At 38.0% G+C, this 13,892-nt stretch overlaps 2 protein-coding genes and 1 non-coding gene across 3 annotated transcripts; 1 reads left to right on the top strand and 2 right to left on the bottom strand.

Moving 5' to 3' along the window:
- Positions 1-1,778: 1,778 nt before the first annotated feature.
- Positions 1,779-6,365, bottom strand: LOC121795288. The gene is made up of 5 exons (XM_042193793.1): positions 5,987-6,365; positions 5,387-5,489; positions 4,309-4,411; positions 2,221-3,875; positions 1,779-2,110 (listed from the first exon to the last, which is right to left on the bottom strand). Exons 1-4 carry the CDS (start codon positions 6,332-6,334, stop codon positions 2,378-2,380), a joined length of 2,052 nt encoding a protein of 683 aa, XP_042049727.1. The 5' UTR covers positions 6,335-6,365; the 3' UTR covers positions 1,779-2,110; positions 2,221-2,377.
- Positions 6,366-6,468: 103 nt separating this feature from the next.
- Positions 6,469-6,540, bottom strand: TRNAQ-CUG. The gene has a single exon. It is a non-coding gene; the product is annotated as a tRNA-Gln (tRNA).
- Positions 6,541-10,653: 4,113 nt separating this feature from the next.
- Positions 10,654-13,531, top strand: LOC121797207 (UV-stimulated scaffold protein A homolog). The gene is made up of 2 exons (XM_042195954.1): positions 10,654-10,873; positions 11,375-13,531. Exons 1-2 carry the CDS (start codon positions 10,697-10,699, stop codon positions 13,154-13,156), a joined length of 1,959 nt encoding a protein of 652 aa, XP_042051888.1. The 5' UTR covers positions 10,654-10,696; the 3' UTR covers positions 13,157-13,531.
- The last annotated feature ends 361 nt before the right edge of the window (positions 13,532-13,892 follow it).

Raw genomic sequence — 13,892 nt, 5'->3', positions numbered from 1 at the left:
ATCGCCAATACCATTCCTCTTTATCTTCGAAAACAAAAACCGCGGAAGGACTCTTCCCATCCAACTCGTTCGTTCTCGACAACAGTCTACCCATCCGGCTGCCTCACTTCCTTCCTTTCTCTCTGATCAGTCTCCTCATCATCTCACACAGCGTGAGGACGTGAGGTGGGGGCGGAGACGTGAACGCCGTAGGGTCGGAGGCCGAAGAAAGTAACTTTCCGGTGCACTCCGTGGCAGGTGGTGGGGTCGGCCGACCCCGCCCGACCCCACCTGGATCCGCCTCTGCTTTAACTTGGAGTAGGGAAGTAACATAGATAAGGAACCATAGGCTAAAACTGATCAAGGGATAGCCCGAGGTGGATCTTGTGTGTTGAAACGTGATCATTAACATTGGTTAAAACTGACTGTAGGAGTGAGGGGTCGGTGAGTACAGCCAAGGAAACGTGATCAGCTTATCCTAGGTGTAAAATTCCACTATCAGTGATCAACTGCGTGTGAGAGCGTAAAATTAACACGAACCCAATAAATAATGGAAAGTAATTAAACTTTAGGACTCATGTGAACAAGTGGACCCAAAACAAGCTAGGAGTAGTCTTTCCTCTCCATTGTGTTTCTTTTGCATTTAGCTTTCTCGTTTAGTACTTCACTCTCTGTCTCTTCTAAAACCAAAATCAAACAAATTTAATGTTTTTAGTTAGGTTTACTAGTTTTAGTAATTAATCTCCTCTATGTGGGTTCGACACCTTTTATACTGTATTGCACGTGTGTATGCTTGCAGAAGTAATATTTTTATGGACTTACAACTTGTTTTGTGTACTTAAATAGAAATCACAACAATACTACAAAACACCGTAGTAGAAAATAAACTTACTTCGAAAGCCGCTGCAGAAAAAAATGGCGATCTCCACCCTACTTAATCGTATTTATTGGTAACTCTCCACTTAACCCCTTTTCACTTATTTTCAAATGAATAAGCTTAACATCATACAGCATATAAAATGGTGTCTTTTGCATTAGGATTTTGGAGATACTCTTGAACATTCGCGAATCTTGATTATCTTGGGGCTTATTCGTCTATCAAATCGGACGACACATTTTGGGGTGAGCAACACCAGCTTTGGTCTGACAATATGCTCGCTGACAGAAATAAATTGGGAAATTTTCTTTCGAAGAACTGTGAAACTATGCTAGCTTAATCGGGGGTTCGAGTCCTCACGGAGATAGATTGTGAGCCATTATTGATCCTCTTAAAAAAAACTAGCTTAATCAACAGTCCCTTCGACGTCAATGCACCTAATAGACATTAACTCAAACATCATATGTGCAATCCCTGAAAACCTCGCAGCCACCAACGAGAAATGAGCAGGATCTGGTCCTATTTGAGGCGTCGCCGTCAGAATTGCAGACTACTGAGAAAATAAATTGAAGATTTCATACTACAGGTGTTCATTTTTTATCAAACTGCTTCACTTTTTGACATGATTCTTGAAGTCAAATGCTCTTAGTTCATCTTGAATCAAGAATCATTGTCAAATTATTGTTACTTCCCATCTCAATTCAATAGTACTACTAGATATAATTGTAGAAGAAGGCATCGTGCTTTGCGAGGCTAAATGAACTACACCTTTACAATTTGATATTATAGTCAAACCATTTAATAACTGAGAATAAAGAAATGAGAACCAACCATGAGAGACAGAAGGCAGGATTGCTAAGGAGTCTATATGGAATTATTTACTGAAAACCATCATATCAAGTTTTGGATTAGGTATAATAAATAAAACAAAAGCGGTTGAAATTATATTTCCAGTATTCGGACAGCATGTTTGAATTTGATGCCAACAACTGAGATTACAAAATTGAGGGCAGGCAGATACACCAATCTATTAATGATCAAATTACTACAGAGAAAAAATATCAGGCTAGTATCAAGTACACCAAAGAAGTACTTCAAGAAAGAAAACTAACACTTCCTATAAATCACCATTCACGTTCTCCAGACCGAAATCTAACACTTCCTACTATGCAAGAGAAGAATACTTACTGCACAGACGTACTATATGTCTTGTACAAAATTGCAACCGATTCCAGAAAGGGAAGCATCAGCCACCTGCATAGCAAGTTCATCCATTATATACAAGTTATACAGTTTTCAAACTAAGAGGTAAAACATATTATCATGAGAAACTAAATTTGATAGAACAGCTTGCAGTGTTTTACCCTAAAAAGAACTGGTCGAAATGGCTTCCAAAAGTAGAGGTTTGGAAATGGTCATCCAATTATAGTGCATTATCCCTCAGAAATTTCATGAAGGAGTCTTTTTGAAGTGTGTAGTTACAGGGACACGCCCATGAAAAGCAACGGAAGTAGAGTTGATTTACTTCGGTTTTGCTGCATCATCCATTTTGGAGCCTTTCGGAGGAGACAGAGATCCGTTTACCTCACCGTTGCTCTTAGCACAAGGTTCCAACTTCCTATTTCGACAATTTGTGCTAACGTGCCCATCCTTGCCACATATAAAGCAAGCTCTTTTATCTGCAGCATCCATTTTGGTGCCTGAACATGAGGAGAGGAATCCGTTCTCCTTGCCCTTGCTCTTATCACAGGGTTCAAACTTCCTATCAGGACAGTACTTACTGATGTGCCCCTCCTTGCCACAAGTAAAGCATGCTCTTTTGTTTTCATCTTTCTTCATTCTCTGTCTCTGGTCAAGCTTCGGCTCTGTAACATGACGGCCCTTCTTAGAGCTAGCTTCTTTGTTGAAGAAGTTGTGAGAATCTGCTTCGACCCGAAGACGATGCATCAGCATATTAAGAGTTAAAAACTCCTCTTGCATCAGTTTAAGGCGAAGTTCCTTCCATGAAGGTGGGAGCTTGCTGACTATAACACTTAAATGGAAGTATTCATCGATCCATGTTCCAGAAGCAATAATGGAATCAACAATTTTGTGCAGTTCTTGGATCTGATCAAAAATTGATACCCCATCAACCATTTGAAAATTAATATATTTGTTGATTTGTGACCTTGGGTTTCCAAAATCTTCATTGTACACTGCTTTAAGTTCTTCCCAGAGCTCACCAGCTGATGAGCTTTTTTGTGAGTATAATTGAAAAAGACTGTCACATAAAGAATTCAATATATTATTGCGGCACAAGTAATCATCAGTAATCCACCTTTGCATGGCAGCCTTGGCTCCGACCATCTCTTCAAAACTAGCTTCTTGGTTCAAAGATATGTCGGGGCATCGCTCAGAAAGCACATATGCTATGCTCAACTGAGTTAGGAGCATCTCCATTTGAATCTTCCAGGAATGGTAATTTCTTCCATCAAAACGAACAGGCTGTATAGGGATCAGTTGTTCAGGAGGAATTGCATTAGATGTATGATGTGAGTGCCTTCGACTAACACCATCATTTGGAGAAAGTGCAAGTTGATTAGGAAGTGGAGGCACCAGAGTAGAGTTTTGAGAGGCCACTTCAGTTCTACAGGCAGGAATCTGTTCTTGATAGCTGGAAGTAGAAGTTGTTCCACAAGTACCTGGTGCTTCTTGCGCTTTCTCCACAAGAATATGCTCTTGAGAGATGGAGGCAATTAATGCATTAGATGTATCAACCTCACTCTGTTCTCTGTTGTTATGAGGTCGAACGGTGCTTACCAAATTAGAAATTGCTGTCCGTGCTGGACCTTTTTCAGCAGGGTCTGATGCTGAACTTCTCATGTCTGGTCCACTTTGATTCCGTTTCCTCTTGCCAGGAAGGTGAATAGCACTTGCCAAATTGGAAACACCTATTGCAGTTTGGCTTTTCTCACAAGCAAACTCGGTAAATTGATTTGTCGTGTCTGCTTCAGTTTGACTTGTAACAGCTCCAGACTCCCTGTGAGAAGATTTAAATGGAATTGGATTGCATAAACACAGGACAAAAAGCTTCCAGTACCACGTCAAACTACTATATTTGATTTTCCTCTGAAAAAGAAGAGAGACAAGGGAACAAAGAAAAACTGCAAAAATGAAAAGTAAAAACTATGGCCCTAGGTCTTTCACTTGTAAATTGTAATACTATCTTGATGAAGTTTCTTGACTAAATATTCAGTAAGATTTGTAAGACTTAACAATGCATATCTATTGGATTCACGATGACATATATCTGAATTTGGCTGCGAAAAAGGGGAATAGAATGCAGAAAAATCAATCCTTTATCCATTTATGCATGGCAAGAAGTGTTTTGCAATAAAACATTTACTTTATCAAGTTCCCTGTGGAGGGCTGGGGGAGAGAGAAGAACAAGAACATGAAAAAAAGAGCCTCACCTCACCCGTGATTGCATTCTAACAATGGCCTCCTCTACTGAAGGAACACTTTTCCTGAAGGATGGCCATTGCGAAGATGTCAAGCTTATTCCTGAGCTTCCACCTAAGCTCATAACATGCAAGTAACTGTATCAATGTAAACCGTACAGTAAAAGCAACCAAGATGTAAAGGGAAAAGCCTAAGTATTGGAAAAAACAACTCAAAGCTAGACTGATTTAACCAATCATGAATCAGCTTGAATCAGCCGAATGCTTAGTCCATGTTCATGGGTGAGGTTCACCAGCCATGATACCATAAAATGTGGAGGTGTAATCTACCTAAGTGCTAAAACACTGCTGTTCTAAAGCTACTTCAAGAACATTCTAAATAAAAGAAAAAAATTTCCTCCTCTTACTTGTCATGTGAACACATAGGTAAGTGTATACATGTTTCCAAGAGAGAGGGGGAGTGGAAGCGTAAAGGGATGGAATGTCTAGAACTAAAAAGCCTACAAGCCTGTGGTAAATCTGTCGTTGAATTTGAGGAAAACTAAATAAGCTGTATTGAGGTGATGATAGCTGAACAAAGGTGAGAGCTTGAGCTATTATAAGAGAAAAAAAGAACTTGGTTCAATGGAAAAAATATAATGCTTGTACATTATTATGCATACAAATTTATATATAGTACTATATATACATATATTGAAGAAAATCATAGTCTCAAATTTTTTGAACTTAATACAGCACAAAATGCATGACTATCTGGCTGAATCAGTTACTGCAAGAATGAGAATCTTGATAGATGTCCCGCTCCCAAATACCAATAATTCAAAGGTTTGGACTAAGGTAGTGAAGAAGGCCCCAGTCTCAAACTCTTTAATATTCTGATTTCCTATAAATTAATGAGTTTTTTTTCCTTTTAACAGCATTGGAGCATATGCAGAATTGCAAACAATAAAGAATTTAAAAATGCAAAAGGTAGATGCAATTAACAATGCAATGAAGTCCTAGAAAATTCACAGTTGTTGAGCTTAATGCAAAACTTCAGTTTAAAATAGATTCTACAATCCAGTAATTGATTGCTAATGGAAATCCTCACCTCTTACAGGAAGCAAATTTCCATTTTGTACATAGAAATCACGTATTGAGATCACAGTTGCCCCCATAAAGTCATGAACTGTTACCCTCCTATTGTCTGATAACTGCAAATGACCAAAAATATAGAATACCAACGAAGTAAGCATAAGACTTATAAATATTTGGAGCATAACAGTAGATGAGTTTACTCTGTAGACACCAAATTTTAACCTATAAACTACATACTGCAGAGATGACTATCTAAAAATTTTATAAGGTTTCTTCTCAAACCCAAACTATTAAAAAGAACAGTCATGGTTTTAGCTTCCACTACATAACCGAGGCACGTTCCAGGAGTCGAATCCATTTTAGAAGTGTGACTTGCAGATAAAACTTGCTCATTGGTTTTCAGCGAATAATAAGTATTTCAATATCCATTTTTACCCAAAGGTTTTCTCTTTTCGTTTTGATTGCCACTAAGAATATTGAAAATGTGCAACAATTTCAACTAATTTAAATAATCGAGAATTATTCACATATACACTATCTTTCAAATTTCACTTGAGAATAGTAAGCAAGAAAAATTATCGTATCAGGTTGTTTCATCAAAAACAAATCTAACCTTACAGATAATCTTTCCATCGTAATTCGCTCCCGATACAGCATCAACATCCGTCCGCCGCTGCTGGACGTGATGAACAGCGCCTTTATCGCTGCCACTGCCGTCAGGAATCCTATTGTATGAATTGGTCCGAAGAATCTCCGATGCCGTGGATAGCAGGAAGGAATCGACCAGCTGCCTAACCAGCAGACGGTGGTCTAAGCCGGAGAGGTCGAAGCCTAGCTGCTCGGCGGCGGCGGAACGCACGCCGAACTCAGTGACCGTCTCCAACTCCGACGCTTTAAGAATCTGTAGAACCGTCTCTTCGATATGAGCCCGTTTTGCAGCGTTTGAGCTTTCTGCTCCCATCTCTCTCACTCTCTCTCTATCAGTTATGATGATGAAAAATGGTGAGAGCGACTAATTAGGGGTTTTCGCGACTAAAAGGCAATTGAATCATAAAAAAATAAGAAAAAAATTGAGGGCCACAAAAAAACAAGGTTAGGTTCCACCGAGACTTGAACTCGGGTTACTGGATTCAGAGTCCAATGTCCTAACCACTAGACCATGGAACCATAACGTTATTCAATTACTATAACAACCATATTTATATGTTAGAAGATATTGATAAATTATTAAATTGTTAATGAACAATAGTTTATTAGGATTCAATACAATTCTAGGAATCTATACTTATATATATATATATATATAATAAAATGCGAGTTTTTACCTTAATTTGAATATATATAAATTCTTGGTATGAATTGGAATATTTATAAATTTTATGTATAATTCTAACATAAATGAATTTGGAAAAATATTGCAGTTATAAATCTCTAATAAATGACGATAATGTAGTGGTTCGTGTATTGCAAAGGGGATTAGGGGAGGCTTGGCGGTGAATGGCCGTTACAAATCTAATAATCACTAATGTTGGGGTGAGGAAATAAAATGTCTGAATTAAATATTAATGGTATGCAATGAAAGAAATTAATAAATAATTTGCATTAATATGAGATTTTGATATAGGCGTATGGGGTCATATGAATTGACTACAACATTAGTGGGTTTAGCCGTTTATGAGTCAGAGAGAAATAATTTTTATGGCAGTTTTTTTTCCTATTTAAAGTAAATAAATGTCATATGGAAATTTTGAATATCTTTATAACTTTTGTCTATAAATATGTTACTATTTCTTAGAGCATCCACAGCGACGAGCACACGCTCGTCCGGCCGTCCGTGCCAGCGGCGCGACACCGCTGTCCGCCGCTGCGCTCTTGCCGCTGGCACGGCGCTGCTCGATGCATCGAGCACGTCCGTGCCAGCGAGCAGTGTACGTGGCAGCTTCCTATTGGCCAAAGGCATAGCCGTTGGCAATTTAAATTTTTTTAAAAAAAACGGATTTTAATTAAAAAATCTAATTAAAAATAAAAAATATATAGTTTCTCACTTCCCAAAAAATTATATCCGTTTTCTACCCACTTTTAATTTATTTTTCAATTTTTTTACTCAAAAATACACATTTTCATCTATAAATACCCCCACTTCCACACCAAAAAATTCACACCAAACTTCACAATTCTCATCTACATTTTCTCATTTCCATTCTCAATTCTCAATCTTTCTTTCACTCTTACAACAACACAATGTCTGGCTCCGGCAATCACCCATCCGGCTCCCACGGTTGGAACCCTGATTGGTTCGGTTCACAACCGTTTTCTTGTCCGGAAATGGAATATTCGGCCCCTCCTCAAACCCAAGGTTCGCAAGTTTTGGGTGGCTACCGGCCTTACCCGTTCGACGACCAAGATGCCCCCGAAGGGCAATACGGGTAGACACCCGAGCCATCCGTGCCTAGAGGGGGAGGGAGCGGCCCCTCTCAAACTCCTCCTCTTCCTACTAGTGGTGTCCGCACCCCGTACACTCCGGGGGAGATGGAGCAATTGTTCAAAGCGTTCTTGTCAATCTCTGAAGATCCGGAGGTTGGCACAAACCAATCCGGTGACCATTATTGGTGGCACATCTGTCGCCGATACAATCAAAACCGGCCGGCTGGAACAATCGAGCGCAACGAGAGTATGGTGCACAATGCCATATACAGAGCCAACGAAGAAATCCAAAAGTTCCAAGGGTATTACCTCCAGGAAGAGCGGTCGGCGGGGAGCGGCCGGAGCGAGCTTGACATCATCAGTTCCGCCTTGGCGACCTACCAATCCATGAACTACAAGCCGTTCAAGTACCTCAACATTTGGTAGGAGACGCGGTCGCATCCAAAGTATAAGGGAGGCGTAACATCATCCTCTAGCTCCTCCTCCAAACGGTCAAGGTCGGTATCCCTATCTGACGCCGGCTCCGAAGATGTGGCTAGCCAACTTGCCGGAGCTAACTTGGGTAGCCCCGACGCCGGCCGCAAGGAAGGAAGAAGGCGGCGACCGTCGTCGCGCCGCGACTCCATCCGCCCCCGCCCCCGCTCCCGCTCCCTATGTGCCACCTCAACCCCCCACCAACTCGTTGTGGGGGATTTTAGCCCAACTCAATTTGGCCGATAGGTCAAATATGACCCCGAGCAACTTCGATCTCATGTAGCGATGATACGGGGTCTCTAAAGAACATTGAGGGTAGAGCCGGATGAATAGGCATCCACGGGGGTAATTTTTATTTTTTAGGTGTTTAATTATGTAATTTTTAAATTTTAGGATTTTAATTATTTAATTTTTAATTTTTAGTATTTTAATTATGTAATTTTTAATTTTTAGTATTTTAATTATGTAATTTTTATTTTTTTTGTAATTTGTAACATTATTCCGAGTATTTTTAATGCATTTTAATTTTGTGGAAATGTTTTTATTTAAATTGAATAATAGAATGGTGGGACCCTTGAGCTTGTCATTGCGGAAGAGCACGGATGTGGGTGTTGTGCTCTTGCCTAAAAGCAGGGAGTAAAAGTGAAACCGTGGCCACATCCGTGCTCGTTGGCAAGAGCACGGATGTGAATGCTCTTATAGCTCACTTATTCACTGTTGTCTCCCGTTGCATTATTGAATTTTATGCAAAAAGAAAATTTTATTTTTTAGTATAATTCTTGCTCCTTGCCAATATTAGTACATTTCATTCTTTAGTACATTCATATTCATTATTTTACAATACTCTTTTTGTGTGATTATTATATTATTAATATTGTGGTCTTATGAAAGGAAGAATATTGAAACCATGGAATTCACCTTCTACAATGATTTACAACCTGGCATAACTGGATCGTGACATATATCGCACTTATGTGAGTGCGATATATGTCATTAATGCTATATCATACAATATTTCATTGCTTTTATATGATTCTGATTCTGATAGATTTTGCTATAATGCAGGATATTGAGAAGTTGCAATATTTTCGGGATGTTGCCAAAGTATATTAGAGAAATGACGATACTTAAAATGTTTTTAGTAGAATATTTTATGCGTGATTGATTTTATTGTTTATACCTATTTTAATCTGAAAACCTTACACACTCTTTAAGTTAAGTATCATCAGAGCTTCATAGTGATTTCGAGATTACGAATATTTGTCTGGATCCCATCTTAGAAAATATTTTGGAATATTGGTGAGGCTTATTGCCTATGATTTTGGATATTATTAAATAAATAGTTAGAAAATTTAAATATTTTGTAAATTAATATTTATTAGTACATTTAAAATAACATTCATAACAAATGAATTCAATATATCGATTATTTAGTGTTATTTTCAGATATATTGATCCTTTAGTAAATAATTTTCTAATTTAAATCATGTTACATTTTTGGTACTCCATACAATTTTTCATTCATCAATAATTTATTATAAGCGGTTTTTAATTCTTATTTGAGTTGCCTATTGGTATTTTAAAGATTTCTTGATTTTGAAACTTCGTATTCCAATCTCGACAACCTTGATACAATTGAGACTACATTATCTTAATAGAGCATTTCAAGTCACATTTTAATACATACAAAGTTAGATTTTAAAATTCTGAAATAAGGAAGACAAAACGGTGAGGTTAGAGAACGGGGTTGGAATTTTATAATTTCAATTTTATTAATTTAGTAATTGGGGTTTTAATTAATGGGTAGTGATAAATGTACATAATTTGTAGTACATACGTAATTGACCTTTTTTGACATCTTAAAAATGTGTATGCAATTGTTGATTTCTAAAATTGCTTTATTTATATTTTTGGGATGACATATTTAAATTGTACTTGGTTGGTTTCTAAAGTTGCTTTATTTATGTTTTTTGGATTGTATATTTAATTTGTTTTACATATCAGTGATTTTTAATCCTTAAATAATGTAATTGTATCGGATTTTAAGTAATAAATTCAAAATGTGAATTCATTGTGATGATATTATATCTAGCCGTGCATCACACGGGTGTGATACTAGTTACAGTAATTACATAGAATATGAAATTACTCTAAAAACATTTCATAATAAAACGGTGAGCTTGTTAACGTAAATTATGTAATTACTCTAAAAACATTTCATAATAAAACGGTAAGCTTGTTAACGTAAATTACATTAATCGCCTTGGCATATCCTTAAGTCAACGGACGGTGGCCAAGGATATTATCGTCAGATCAAGCTCGAAACTTAACTAAAGCGATAGATCATGAAAAATGCACAAAATCAGATACCGCCAGGAAAAAACTAACGATAAACTAACTAGAAAGCCCAAATCGCGACGCCGTGATGGCGGATGAGAGGGAGAAGGCGGCGGCGTTGATAGAGAGAACCGTTGACTCTACGGCGGCGGAGGTGGATCCGCGCCTCCTCAAGGCGATCAAATTCGTGGTGCGTAATTCCGACTCGGAGCTCCGTTGCGCCTCCCAAACCCTAATGTCTCTCATGAAGCGCAACCATTCTCAGGTAGGACTCTGCGCGATTATTAGTTTTAGATGTTATCAGTTATTTCTGCTGTGTTTCTGACGTTTTTTTAGAGAATTGGTTTTGTCCCCGTCCATGGATTAAATTTGGAGTTCTTTGGTTAAGTTTTTATGTTTGATTAAATTTAGCTCTCAGCATGTAGAAATTTCTTTGTGGTAGTTGTAATATATTCATATGATCTTTGTTAATTCCACTTCGTAGGAATTTATTCAAAATTTGGTCTTTCCAGGTATCAGAAAACATGTTTTACTTGATGCATTTATTTGCTAATGAATGCTTATTTTATACTACCATAGTTTCTTTGTTTCTACTTTTTTAGAAATTGCGTATATGCTCTCTGAGAACATTTTGTATTAAAGTTTGTAGCTGGACCCTCAGTTTTGTATATTATCCCAATGTCTTTGTTTTCTATTGTTTGATTTATATTCACTAATGATATACTTTTATGTTACTTAATTTCATTTGATGAAATATCTGTTATAGGTACGGTATCTTGCACTTTTCATAGTAGATGAGCTTTTCATGCGCTCAAAGCTTTTCAGAAGTCTTCTTGTTGAGAACCTGGATCTATTCCTTAGCTTAAGTATTGGTTTTAGAAGAAACCATCCGCTTCCTCCTCCTGCCTCTATTGCATCTCTTCTTCGCTCAAAGGCAATCGAGTTCTTAGAGAAGTGGAATGATTCGTTTGGAATTCATTATCGACAACTCAGATTAGGTTACGACTATCTCAAGAATACCCTTCGTTTCCAGTTTCCTAACCTTCAGGCTAATGCAGCCCGCATACAACAAGAGAGAAGGGAGAGGGAAATGAGAACAAGAGATATCTTACTGAAGAAATTTGAATCTTTGAAAGCAAATTTCTCATCAATAAAAGTGGAGATACAGGCCAATATTGATGAAATTGACGAGTGTCTAGGAATTCTTAGGATGAAGGATGATGACATGCAGTTTGATCCTGTAGATAATGAAGAAATGGAAGAGTTTTATAACTCCGAACTACATCAGATCCGTCTTGATTCTTTGAGAGAGGCGAAAAAAGTCCAAGTGGACAGTGAAAATGAAGTTGTTATTGATGCTCTGAGGGAATTCTACAAGGTTCTAGTCACTAAGCATCTCGCTGTAGTGCAGGAGTGGATTTCTGTTCTTATAAGAGTGGAAGTGGCCGATCTCAGTTTCAGGGATTCTGCTTTGAAAAATCTCATAGATATAAGAAATCTCATTCAATCAACAAAAAGAGAATGTGAAGAATCCGGATGTGAGCTTCGTAAAATTGCAAATGCTGAAGAAGAAGTTATTTGGGAAGAAGGCACTGTAGAACAATTTGACAAAGGAGAAGCAGGTCCAAGCTGCTCTAAAACTCCCGAAGCACCCAGTACATCAACAGCTAATAGTACAAGAGATGTAAAACGAGCTAAAAAATTGTCGAATGTAACTGAGAACAGAAATGCTTGGAATAGTGAAAGTAACAAAGATCCTGTACGAAGTGAGCTTTTGGCTGAAGCTCCAGTTCTTAACTGGGGATCTTTCTTGGACCGCTGGGGACCAAATGAGGATGTTATGGCTAACCAAAGGGGACTGGATGTTGAAGGTCACTGGGGTAGGGTCGACCAGGATGCAGTTATACCGGCCGAGAAAATTGCAGAACTGAGCATGCGGGCATCTGTGTACGAAGAAAAGCCTCTCAAAATTCAACCGTGTAGAGCTCCTTTGAAGAATGGTGCACTTTGTCAAAGAAAAGATTTCAGAGTTTGCCCATTTCATGGACCCATCATCCCTAGAGACGATGAAGGAAATTCAATTAAGGAGAGCTCCTCAACAGATGAGGCAGTTGACCAAAACCAACTAGAAGAATCAAGTCCAAATGCTGACAGTAATGTGGTGCACCAGCTATTAAAGACAGCTGTACAGAATGTTCGGGAGAGGGACAAAGAAGATGCAAAAAAGAGAGAATTAGACAAGCGGGCCTTAAAGAGAGCAAAGCTTGCAGAAGTTCGGGAACACAACGAAGCTATGCTGCGAGATGCAGCAATTGCTTCAACTTCAAGATCCTATTATGTAGGTGAAGACAGGGAAAGAAGTAATGGATCCAGAACTTCTAGTAGAAGAAAGAAACAAACGCTGGCATCAATGCTGAAAAAGAAAGAAACTTCAAAAGACAGATTGGCTCAGAGGTTACTGAACACTAATGCAAGAGATGCTACTATCCGACAGTTGACAACGGCTGAAGAAGCAAACTACCGGGAAGCATTTCCAAACCAATGGTAGTATCTGCCCATGATAACGTCTCCTGCAGAATGAATGAGTAATGGAACATTTCTTCTAAAGGTACACTATGGATATTAGGTTTTAGGTCATTAGGTGAATTTCAGTTAGTCTTGGACAGTTTTCACTTTAGTTATTGTCTTCACCTCATATTTGCAGCTTCTTTTTTATGGACTTTCTAGTTTTCACCGAACTGTTTAAGCCCTGCCCTATGTTATTTGTGGTTTGTGAGAATAAAAATAAAATACTGCACCTCTCTTGTCCTAGTAAACATAAAATCCAGTCATTGCCTCTCTCTCACTCTCTGTACAGGTGATTCCGCAGTTAGTCATTCCCTCTCGGGTAACATTAATTAATGTACCTGATTTTGAACTTATCCACAGTATATTATTACATCAAGTATATATGTTATAATTTGGATGTGTTCAACTGATTTTGATTGGAAATCTGGCGAGCATTGAAGGGAATATAGGAAAATGTCAATCCTTGAAGACATATATACTCACCGTCAAATGTCATGATATAATTGTAGCTATTGAATGCTACCACTATTTGTTTGTGAATTAAAAACGAAAATTTTCAATGGTAAAACCAGGGGCTCCCCTCAATTTCACTTTATTTGTGCATTGAGGAGAGAGATAGAATAGTGAATAATCATAGGGCACTTAACTTAAAGGGCATAGAAGCGGAGAGGTAAAGTTATATAACTATCATATTTACCTTTTTTCATTAAAAATCA

The sequence above is a fragment of the Salvia splendens genome, chromosome 3 (assembly GCF_004379255.2).
Source record: "Salvia splendens isolate huo1 chromosome 3, SspV2, whole genome shotgun sequence".
NCBI classification, from domain to species: Eukaryota; Viridiplantae; Streptophyta; class Magnoliopsida; order Lamiales; family Lamiaceae; genus Salvia; species Salvia splendens.
Note: the sequence above shows the minus strand (reverse complement) of the source record. Positions and strands in the feature narration are given on the sequence as shown.